Below are 11,687 nucleotides of genomic sequence, written 5' to 3' on the forward strand. Positions count from 1 at the left end.
CATTTAGCTTTATCAGCGGCGTCTCTACATGAGGAGCCGGTGAGAGACGAGTCCCCACCAGGTGTCGCTGTTGAGCTCTACACGACACGACCAGTAACAGTCTGACAGTATATATTTATTACATGCGACGGTGGTAGCACTGCAGTACATTCCAAGTATCTTGTTATATCCGTTGCTGTGGGGCCTGATGAAGATGGCCCCAAGCTGATAGCAAGCACCTAACGCTAATCGATCTGACCAAGACACGGACAGCTAACTGTTATGTTAGCCACCACCTGCAGGGTAATAAAGTGAATCAAGTGGGCAAATTTATTAAAAACTTAGATTTAGCACCTTTCTGGCAGTAGAGCAAGAATTAGAGATTAAATATTTTGGACCACACCAGTCAGAGGATTTGAAAACCATTCAGCTGGGAAAAGACAGAAGCGCTGCTTCTGTCCAGAGTGGTTTAACAGAAAAACATGGCTAACTACAAGTGTTGCCAAGAAGTCACCCTTCTGCTTTCCTTGCCTGCTCTTTGGAGGGTTAGGGTTAGGGACGCCACTTGGACCACCACAGGGTTCAAGGATCTGACTAGCCAAACACACAAGCAGCAGTTGGCATGTGGAAAAGTCCGTTAGATTGGGCTTGTTTGAAAGTGCTAATATAGCGTTCAGATCGACGCACAAGAGTGCCATTGCCCTTCACCACACTGAGCTTTACTGTCCTGATTAACACATTTTCTGACAGAAGAGTAAAAGTACAAATGTATCAGAAGCATGGCACAAATCCTTTGTCATAAAGAGCTGAAAATCTGAAAATGTTTTTTAGAAAACAGTTGAAGGTTGTAAAAATATTAGTTTAGAAAAAGATAAAAAAAGGAAATAAACCTACAGTACTCTTGATTTGCATGTAAAGTGATTCCATCCCAACTCGGTTGTGTAGCTTTATCACTAAAACTCACTCAAAATATGAATAATGCAACATTTAAGCCATTTACGTGGAAGCTCCACATCAGCACCTTGTCTCGGCAGGACGTATGAATAAAGTTAGGTTACGGTAAATAAAACATGTTCAGTAGGACTCAGAGGCTTCATGTGTTTATTACTAATTCTACATTTTTTAAACTCGCAGCTTCTGTCTTACAGTCTTACAGAGATAAGTAAAATTTAACAGGACTGAACAGGACTGAACTGAATCATGAGAAAGAGAATAATCAGAGGAAGGCGCCCCCTGGTGGTTATGGGGCCACAGACAGCAATTCTTTTACAAAATCTGAGTGAATAGTGGCTTGTTTCCACCTAGCAGTACGGTACAGTATGGAACGCAATTATTTTTTGTTTCCATTGGGAACAGTTGTGAAGCGTACCAAAATAAGTGTACCGTACTGGTTTTTGGCACCCTTTTGTTTTGGGTACCAAGTATGGTGGTACGGCATGGTACGGTTTAATCCACACCCACTGCCGTCCATTGATTGGTCTGTAGTAAGTCGTCACGTTGGTGCGACAACATTATAATACAATACAAACACACTGCAGCCTTTTCTCAAACACAGCCTGCCTTCTTGATGAGATAAACAGCCACAGTCCGAGAAGGAAGAACACAATGAAATCCTCCATTGTTGTTTACATTTACATTGTTGTTTTCTTCTTCTTCTTTTTGTTTACTGGGCTGTTCATGTGCTTAAGTGATGTCACATCACTTACCTAGCTAACGCAGCAATTGCCATCCACCATGTGCCCCGCATAGCAAGTAGGGTACCGTTGGCAGGGGGTACACAAACTGTACCAAAGCGTACCGAAGTGTACTGTACTGCACAATGGAAATGAGCCATAAATGTCTCTCACAGGCCACCATAGTGCAGTCTGATTTGCTAGAGACCCTTCTCAAGCCCTGGACCACATGTTGGGAACCACTGTTAGTCCATCAACAGAACATGGATCTGCTGAGATGTTTTGTTTGACCTTTAGTTTTAATTAGCTGCTAAATGGTGTTCAACAGAAATCTGATCCTTCGTACCTGCTGCTCTTGATAAGAACCTGCAAACAAAACAAAAAGGGAGTCACATGAGTGCAAATGGAATAATAATAATACATTATAACGTGATCATCCTGTACAGGTGACCAACCTTCTGCAAACATCAGCCATCAGGACACTGAGACGTACTTTGTCCATCCCAGCTTCACAGCAATACGTCTTATTTGTCCAACAGTCACTACACATGGACTCATGTTTCAAAAACAGAACTCAAGACGTTGCTCTAAAGTATTTTTACAAATACTGTATATACACTATATGGACAAAAGTATTGGGACAGCTGACCATCAATCGACTTTAATGTCGTCTCATTGTAAACACTCAGACAGCTTTGCAGCTCTAACAGCTTCCACTCTTCTGTGAAGGCTTTCCACAACATGTTGGAGTGTTTCTGTGGGAATTTGTGCCCATTCATGCAGTAGAGCATTTGTGAGGTCACACACTGATGTTGGACCAAAAGGCCTGGCTCACAATCTCCGTTCCAGTTCATCCCAAAGGTGTTGGATGGGGTTGAGGTCAGGGCTCTGTGTGGGCCAGTCAAGTTCTTCCACACCAAACTCATCCAACCATGTCTTTATGGAGCTTTGCTTTGTGCACTGGGGCACAGTCATGCTGGAATAGAAAAGGGCCTTCAACAAACTGTTGCCACAAAGTTGGAAGCATAGCATTGTCCAAAATGTCTTGGTATGCTGAAGCATTAAGATTTCCCTTCACTGGAAGTCAGGGGCCGAGCCCAAACCCTGAGGAACAGCTCCATTTGGTCAATGCATGTTTTCATGTTAATGGGGTCACTGATTTCACACACAATGCCCCATTTTCTGCATCCATAATTAATAACTGCTTTCCACTTTGTGTGTTTTTCTGTTGTTCACAGCCGTTTGTTTGCTGCCAGCAAAGCAGAAAACAAAAACCTTAATGGATTTTCTCACTCATTTGTGCCTAATAAAATCTGATGGCATGTTGCTGGGCAGAAAACCTGTGGGCCACAACTGACCTCAGGTGAAGCTAACACCTGAGTGTGAGTGTGATCACAGCAAGAAGCAGGACAACAACGCTATTTTATTTTAAAAATTAGTCCACGTTGTTGGCACATGTGGACCCAAAGAATCCCGATAAACGCTTCCTGTTAGCTGTTGTTCTGTTCTGACAGCAGATTCACACGAGTCAAGTTTGTCTCCGAGATGATTTGTTTTCTCTTCGCGTCAAATCAGGTAACACAAGACGAAGAACACACACAGAAGCAGTTTGAATTCCCAGAGTGATAGCTGTAGTGTCTCAGCACGCCTTCTTCAACAAGTTACAACACACACACACACCTTATCTGTGTTACCTGTCTGAGAAAATACCTGAACCAGTGAGAAACTGCAAATAGAGCGGGCGATGACATCAACACACGTGGTTCATGAAAACGTTTTCAGCATCTTTCTAACAGCCGCTGATCAGACTGTCGTCACGTTTAACATCACTTGATTCAGTTTTGACGGACAGGTGGACGTATGTGAAGACATCCAGAGGTGGACACACTGAAACTTCACCTGCTGAAGGAGGAGGACTGGACCCATTCTGCCTCCCACTCTGTCCAGCAGTCACCTTTTAAACCAACAACGTTTGTATTTGAGTTAAAAGTGTTTTACTGTGTCTGCACGGGCCCATAAGACACCTTAAAGCCGTAAAAGCCAGGACCAGGAGGCTGCGTACCCACAAACCGCAGACAGACAGTTTGGTCCTGCTTTTTGATACAGATTAAAGTTTGTGTTTAGTTTAAACGAGTCCTTGCTGTGTTAAATAAACATAATGTGAGCATCAGCTGCACACGATGTCGTGTTTGTCGTCATCTTCTTCCTTCCTCCATCCGCTGCTCAGCTCTCAGTCAGTTAAATCAGGATTAAACAGCAGGTTTCTTCCTGTTTTTTCAGCGTCGTGTGTTTGCAGGTGGAATCAGGTTAATCGACTGAGAGCTTTCACCAGAGAATAATGGATGGGGGGAGACCGGGAGATGAAGAGGAGGAGGAGGAGAAGGATAATAACATGGAAAAGTCCAGCATCACTTGGCTTGTGGTGAACATTTACCAGCTCGAAAATAAAATCTTTTAAAGCTTCACTTTTCTACGTGCTGACCTTCATCTGACATTCAGCTCAAAGAGTTTGACCTCAGGAGGACTGAGAGAGGAAGAGGAGGACGAGGAGGAAGGAAGGAGGGGAGAACACAAAGGAAGGAGGAGGAGTGGAGATTAGGAGCAAGGGAGGAGAGAGAGCTAATGAGTCCAGATGGGTTAACAAAACACCTGAGGGTGTGTGTGTGTGTGTGTGTGAGAACATGTCCTCAGGTTAAACATCATTCATCATGGAAATTAGAAATCAAATCGATGTTTCCTTCATGGTTCATACTCACCAGAGGGTTTGGAGCCAGTCCAGCAGATCACCTCAGACTGGAATAACCCTGACCGTCACACAAGTCTCGCTCAGGTAGGAAGTCTGGCTCAGAAATCACGCGAGGTGAGTTGTCACAGGAAGTTGAGGTTTGGAAACAGGAGTCAGAGCTGCAGAGAGGAGTTTGGAGGAATTCATTTCCAAAGTCACAGATGAATAATTAGCTGATGTCAACAATCTGGATGAGGAAACAAGAAGAAGAAGAAGAATCAGCTTTATTGACAGTATATATATTTTTACACACACACACTGAATTCGTCTTCTGCATTTGACCCATCCTTAGTTGAACACACACATGCAACACCCGGCAAATTACATGCAGTGAAACACACACAGGAGCAGTGGGCAGCATCAAGCGCCCGGGGAGCATATTGGGGGGTTAAGTGCCTTGCTCAAGGGCACATCAGCCAGCTAATGGAGGGGGGGAGCATTTTTCACATTAATCACTCCACCACACCCAAACTTTTCCTGCCCGTCCGGTGGGGGAATCAAACCGGTGACCCTCTGATCACAAGCCGCTTCTCCAACCTCTGGGCCACGGCTGCAACAACTCAGAGCGAGAGTTTTCAAAAGGATTTTTAAAAATGAAATTAAATATGTGGTTTTATTCAGTCATCAGACCTTTTTTCATGTAAATTTAAATCTGCCTGCTTTTGAACTGGAACATAAAGCAACATGACTGTGAATCTGGTCAGGAAACGACCTGTGATGACATCACCTTTCAAAGAATTACCTTAAATCTGTGGCCTGAAATGTAATTTTAATTTTCCCAACTTGTGTTTTTGATGGTGAAAAATGTCTGTTTTGGGCTTCTGTACACGACGACAGCAGTGTGGATGGGCGTATGGAATGCACACACACTGCCTTCTGCAGGCAGACAGCGCCCCCTGCTGGCCACAGCCGTCACTAACAAACACTGCACAGGAAAGCTAAGCTCAGTGGAAATTGGCTCCTTTCAGTTCAGTATTGATGTCCTGTGTGAGGATGTTCCACAGACTTTATTTACATGCAGTATTCATACACAGTCTGTGTATTTATATGCAGTCTGTGTGATGTTCTTTTCATTGGCAGGAGATTTAAGGAGTCTGGACGTCACTTTGTGCTCATGTGATTAACCCATTGAAAACATGTACCAATAAAGTTCATTAGAAACCAGTGAGGTCAGCTCTGCCTTCGTCTCATAGAGGGGACTACTAGAAGTGGACTACCTGCCCCTTTCAGTCTGATACTAAAAGTAAATAACGTAAAAATGTGCTTGTAGTGCAGGAGATTTTTATCCATCCAGCAGCCCGGTGTGACGGCACTCTGCTGGCCGGTCCACCGCTTGGTCCAGGATGAAATCTGTCAACAAACAAAAGCTCTTGTGATCCCCGCAGGATGAAGCCCTCCAGCTTCAGTGTTTCCGTGACCTTCTGCTGGAGCCGCCAGCAGGTTGATTTGATAAAATCTTGCATGCTGGTTAGCGTCATCTCCATTCTTCCAGTTCTTCCAGATTCTTCCAGTTCTTGTTCGGAAATAAAAAAAATAAAGTTTAGATTCACACTCACGTCAGACACCAAAGGAACAAAGAAGAATATCAAACTGATAAATATCAAAACTGAGATTTTTACTGAAGACCCCTGAGCTTGATCCTGCTTCTCCGCAGGCAGGGAGCGAATCCTACTGAGCATGCGCACTAGCTTACTACTGATTGGATTGAGTATGGCATCCCCGTGCTCAAAACAACGAGAACCTTTAACGAAATCATGCCAGTTATTTCATTGAGAAATACAGAGTCATTATTTTGGAAAAAAAAGGTTGTAATTTCAATCAAGGTATTTTATCATAATGACTTCCGGGATCTTTTTTTCATCATATCGACGGAAACCACCACGGCCTTCCATACGGGACCTGCAGGCTCGCTCTCTGTGGGAGTGGCCTCCCGCAGGTCACGTGGTCTGAGCCTTTGTTGATGTGATTCACTGGAGAAAGAACAGGAGGACAAAAAAAAGTCCCGGTCCGACCGACCGACCGACCTACCGACCGACCGCATCCGCCCGTCCTGCCCGGCGCCCACTCGCTCCGCTTCGGCCTGGATGCTGTAGGGAGCCCCTTCACTTTGTCTACCTGGAGCTTTGTGTCCGCGGAGCTCCGCGCTTCTCCCCGCCGGTTTGAGTGCGAGGCAGCGGGGCTGGGGGATGGAGGCTCAGTCCGGGCTGTGAGCAGACTGGTTTTAGGGGGGTGGGGGGTCGGTGCGTGAAGCCCCGGGCCCTGCTTCGCTTTGTTGTCCTGGGCTTGGTTTAGCAGCCCCTGCAGCCGGTCCTCTCATTGTGCAGGTTTCTCCCAGGTTTCAGCATGAAGGAGTTTTTGGACGCAGGAGGACAACACACGGAGAACGTTAGGATTTAAGGCTGCTGCTGTTCTTCTGTTTCCGCGCCGTGGTTTCCTATTGAAGGGTTTTATTTGAAGGACGTTTCCCCCCCCCCCCTCTCTCTCTCTCTTTTTCCCTTTTTTAAATCGATTTTCTTTTGGGTCCCTCTGTCTGTCCCTACACTTCTGTCTTCATTTATCTCTCCATTCCTCTCTTCCTCCCCCTCTTAACCTCCATTTATCTCCCCTCATCTTGGACCTCTCAGTCTCTCCCCTCCATCCCTCTCTCTCTCTCTCCATTTATTGCTTCCTCCATCATGGCTCCGGTGTTCAAGTTCTCCTGGTCCTGCTGTCTGCTGGTCCTGCTGGTGGTCCCCGCCATCCGGAGCTCGTTTCCCCGCAGCGGTTCGGACTGTGGTCCCGGGAAGGCCACTGACTGTCCAGGTGAGACCCCCCCACGACATCCTGGTTTTACACCTGAGCACGTCACAGACTGTGAAGGTGGAGGTCAGAGGTCGCAGTCATCATTATGGAGTTGAACCTCGTCTCTCATTGGGCGTGTCAGTGCAGCTGATTACCTGATCGAGGTGCTGTCGATGTCACCTCTTTGTGTTTCTGTTGTCATGGCGATCACAGCACGAGCTGCCCGAGGGTGAGATTGAGACCCTCCATCAAAGTGACCACTGTCACCATGACAACAGAAAGGTGGAGTCAGTTCCGACACCTGTAGACTGATCAGAGACCAGCGATCAGTTTAACCTGCTGCTCACTGATCTGTGTGTGTGTGTGTGTGTGTGTGTGTGTTGACCACTCCTCACTTTAACTGGGCTCTATTTTAGGGATAATTACAGGGTGGAGAAACAGGGCGAGGTTACATGAAGGACTGTGTGTGTGTGTGTGTGTGTGTGTGTGTGTTCAGCCTATATGGAACCACATAAGGCCATAAGGAAACAAGAAAACAGCCGCGTCTCTTTCCAGAGATCGTGACCCAGTTACTCCACAGGCCTCGTTGTGAGCACTTTCATGTAGGAACTGATTTCATTTTGCCTCATAGCGCAGCAGGAAACGCACACCTGCTCACAGACGACGAACGAACCTAAACTCAGAAATCCCTCTGGTGACGGTGAGCTCCAGATTTATTAATTAGTCCAAAAGAAGAACAGTTCAAATGTGGATTCATCCACCGCTGGAAATAGTCCCTACAAATGCACTGTTTTCTTCTGCTTTTATATAAAAACAGCAGCTGGTTTTAAATTCAAACTTTGTATTTGTGCAGTCTTCAGTGGGAACCAGTGAGCTGAGAGCCACAGACAGGAAGTCAGTGCTGAGAGACAGACTTTGAGTCTGAACATGAGGTCTGATGACAGTAAAGTTTGAAATAAACCCAGACTCAAGCTGACTGTGAATCAGTTGACTTGTCTGATCTAAATCTAGAAGTGCCGAACAAAAATATCTTCGTTAAACCGTCTCCTTTCAGTCTGTTTGAAAGTTTTTGAAGGATCTGAAGGATGAAATCCTTTTGATTCCTATTTGTAGAAGATCTGAACTCTTTCTAATCAGCCACAGATGTTCTCCTGTGAAGACTCCTCACAGGAGGTTCGACCGGCTGAGAGGAAGCAGACTGTCCACGACTGTGAAAGAACAAACAAAGAGATTTCACTGATGTTTCAGCTCTGCACTGTGTGTGAAGTGTGGCGAGATGCTGTCATCGGTGTGTGTGTGTCGTAACTCTTGGCGTGGTTGTGCCTGCTGGTCATGAGCTCCTGAGCCGGGCAGACTGTTGGAATATCAACCCTGCTATCAACCGTTTTCTTTTTTGGTTTCACATCCCTGCAGCTGCTTCCACATCTGGTGGAACGACTGAAACCACACGAGTGTAGGCTGTCATTAAAGTCCACATCTGGAGGGGATTTTCAGGTGTCCACATACTTTTGGCCGCGGAGTCTAACTGCGGTTGCTGTGGGGGGAGGAAGACGAGCAGCGAGATGACGAAGGCAGTAGAGCGTGAGAGAGCGAGGGGTTAGTCAGTGTTCGCCTCGCTGATCCTTCAGCTCGAGGTCCATCTTCTTCACTCGCTGGCCTCGGATCAGCTCCACTGTCTTCACCACTGGAGCCTGGTTGCACCTCACTGCTTCTGATCGGACTCGCAGTCAGCTGAATCTTATCTGGTTCGCTTTATTTGGTACTTCTGAACTCCTGGCTGCGATGTTGTTCTGTAGTCGTGTCACAGGTCACTGACTCTTCAAGGTTTGAGTCCCGATCGGTTCCTGGACCTCATGGCGCAGTGAACCACTTTCTCCAACACATTAGCTCTGGTTCTTAAACCAGCACATGAGCTCTGTTGATGAGCACTTGGTGCCATCTGATCAACCGGCTCGGGTCAAGGGATCCATCATCGATGTATGACACGCCAGCTTTGGTTCAGGTTAAGGAAAACCTGCCATTTTTTGTTTCCGGATGAGATTCGGTTTTTCAAAATGCTCTGAACAGGTTCCATGTTGGTGGAAGCGTGGTTTCCCAAGATCAACATGAAAAGAAAAAGTGAGCACGTGGGACAAAAGTTTATTTCAGTGTGGTTTTGGGATGAACCAGAATGACCGTCGCAGCACTTAAAGTCTGCTTTGTTTGGACTCTCGTCACGTGGTGGGACCTGGTTCTCGTTCTCTGAATGTAGTTCCTGGTTTAGTCCCGGGTTCAGATGAAGGGTCCGGTGCTTGTGGGTGGTCATGTCTCGCCTCAGCTGTGTTCAGGTTGTGTTTTGTGTTGTCAGTCTTTAAATGGAGCCTCTACTTGCTGTAAGTCCCCACGGAGCCCCTGACTGGGGGTCTCTGCAGACCTGTCTGGCTCTGTAAACAAGCTCTAATTGGCTGGTGATGCAACCAATCGCTGTCAGATGAGAAGCCAGTAACTATAGCAACCAGACATTGTTGAAAAGCCGTGACTTGTGTGTGAGGTGGAAGCTTTGGGGAGATGAATTCACAAAGATCTGCAGGCGGGTTTCATCATCAGCGAGTCAGTCTGAAGCCGTCACTGTCGGCACTGTTTAAAGGTTTATTCCACTGCTTTGTAACACCACTCTCCTGCTGATCGCTTTCCAAATCCTGCATCATGCCACAAGCAGAGCAGGATCCTGGGAACACAGTGTTTCTGTTATTTTGTCCACCCCCGTGCACTCGGCTCTCTGTGTGTCGGCAGGATGTTTCTGGCTGGCTCAGCACACTGAGGTATTTGCTAATTACAGGGGAGGCGGGGGTCACGACCCCTGTAATTACCAGCTCTAATTGGCCAGCCTGAGGATCATCGACCAATCGGCTGCCATCAGGAAATTACTACCCTGGATAATAGTCTGTGTGTGTGTGTGTGTGTGTGTGTGTGTGTGTGTGTGCCAGCGTTTCCCACAGTGTGTCTCATGTGGTCTGTATGTTGGTTCTTCTGCAGCCACAGACTGGAACCGCATGCTGGCCGGAATCTGACAAGCTGACAGGAAACCCTTAATGTCAAGATGAAGATCCTAACAATTTACACAAAGATGTTTCAAGAAAAATATTTAGCATCAGTAATTTAACCAGCCTGAGAACTGCAGGCCTGAAGGCCCCCCTGACCTGGTCTGGTCTGACCTGTCAGGGGAAGGGACTCTGGACCTCTGAGGGTATTTTGTGATCACCGGCATCGTGTTGGATCCTTTGGGTCCTGTTCATGAAGGGTGAGGCCTCCAAGTGGGAGGCTGGAGGGTGGATTCAGCTTATTCTGCTGCATCCTGCAGATTCTGGATCAGGTTGGGATCTGGGGAGTCTGCAGGCTGTTGTTGTGGTCCTTGAGGTTCCTTGAGTCCAGCTGGGGGGAGGCTGCCGCCGCCATGGGAGGAGCTTGTATTTGGTAGTGATGTGTGTCACAGAACATCCACATGATTGGCAGAACCCAAAGGTTTCCCTGCAGAACGCTGCAATGTGATGAATGTTATTCAGTGTTTAGGTCAACAAAGAAATGTTCGAATGAGTGCAAAGTGAACAGGAAGTCAGTGCAGGAAGACAGGAAATGAGTCCTCAGAGAGCAGCAAAGATCTTCTTCACTGAGTCAGGCTTCAGAACGACTTCCTGTCCTCCTCTTAAAGGAGCTTGTGATTATTGGTGATTATTGGTGATCGTCACAGTCCGTCTCTTTCAGATCTGTCAGAGAAGAAGAGCGACCTGCGCGTGTGCGACGCCGGCACGTGTCGCTTCGGAGGAACCTGCCGCGAGAACGGAGCCGACATCAAGTGTGTCTGCCTGTTCCACGTGAGTCTCACACACACACACACACACACACCTTTCAGTTCTGCTTCACTCATTACAAACCTGAAGTCATACAGGCTGACGGGTCGTTCACTGATTGGACGGTTTTGGTGATGTCATCTCGTGAATCAAACTGAACCCCAAAGTGTGTGTATGATCCTCTCTGGAGTCGGTCCTGTAAAATAGCACATGTGTTACCACGGCAACGTGTCTGTGTGTTTAACAATCGTTAAATTGTTGTTAATTTGCTGTGTGTGTCTCAGTGTCCTAAGAAGTACGTCCCCGTGTGCGGGTCCAACGGAGACACGTACCAGAACGAGTGCTTCCTGAGGAGAGCCGCCTGCAAGAAGCAGCGAGCGATCAGCGTCCTGTCGGAGGGGCCCTGTTACCACGGTAACCGTTATCTCCCACTGTGTGAACTGGATTCTGATGACCGTGCGCTCAGTGTGCAGTTTGTTGTCCATAGTTGTAGTCTAACATCACAACGTCTCTGTGTCTCTGGCAGACGGTGGTTCAGGATCAGCTGACGGAGGTAAACCACTTCATACCACAACTAAATACTACTGCTACTAAATACTGCTAGTACGAGCAGTAAGTACGATGAAGTGCGGAGTTGTGCTG

At 46.9% G+C, this 11,687-nt stretch overlaps 1 protein-coding gene across 2 annotated transcripts in view; it reads left to right on the plus strand.

Annotated features, from left to right (window-relative positions):
- The first annotated feature begins 6,435 nt into the window (after positions 1-6,435).
- The window catches only part of LOC124049863 (tomoregulin-1-like), an 8,592-nt gene continuing 3,340 nt past the window's right edge, over positions 6,436-11,687 (plus strand). For both annotated transcript variants that reach the window (XM_046371960.1, XM_046371959.1), the window contains exons 1-4: positions 6,436-7,239; positions 10,960-11,069; positions 11,330-11,459; positions 11,572-11,598. In XM_046371960.1, coding sequence (XP_046227916.1) covers positions 7,113-7,239; positions 10,960-11,069; positions 11,330-11,459; positions 11,572-11,598 — 394 coding nt within the window. In that variant the 5' untranslated portion in view covers positions 6,436-7,112. The remainder of the gene's footprint in view (positions 7,240-10,959; positions 11,070-11,329; positions 11,460-11,571; positions 11,599-11,687) is intronic.

Source organism: Scatophagus argus, chromosome 18 (genome assembly GCF_020382885.2).
Source record: "Scatophagus argus isolate fScaArg1 chromosome 18, fScaArg1.pri, whole genome shotgun sequence".
Lineage (NCBI taxonomy): Eukaryota > Metazoa > Chordata > Actinopteri > Scatophagidae > Scatophagus > Scatophagus argus.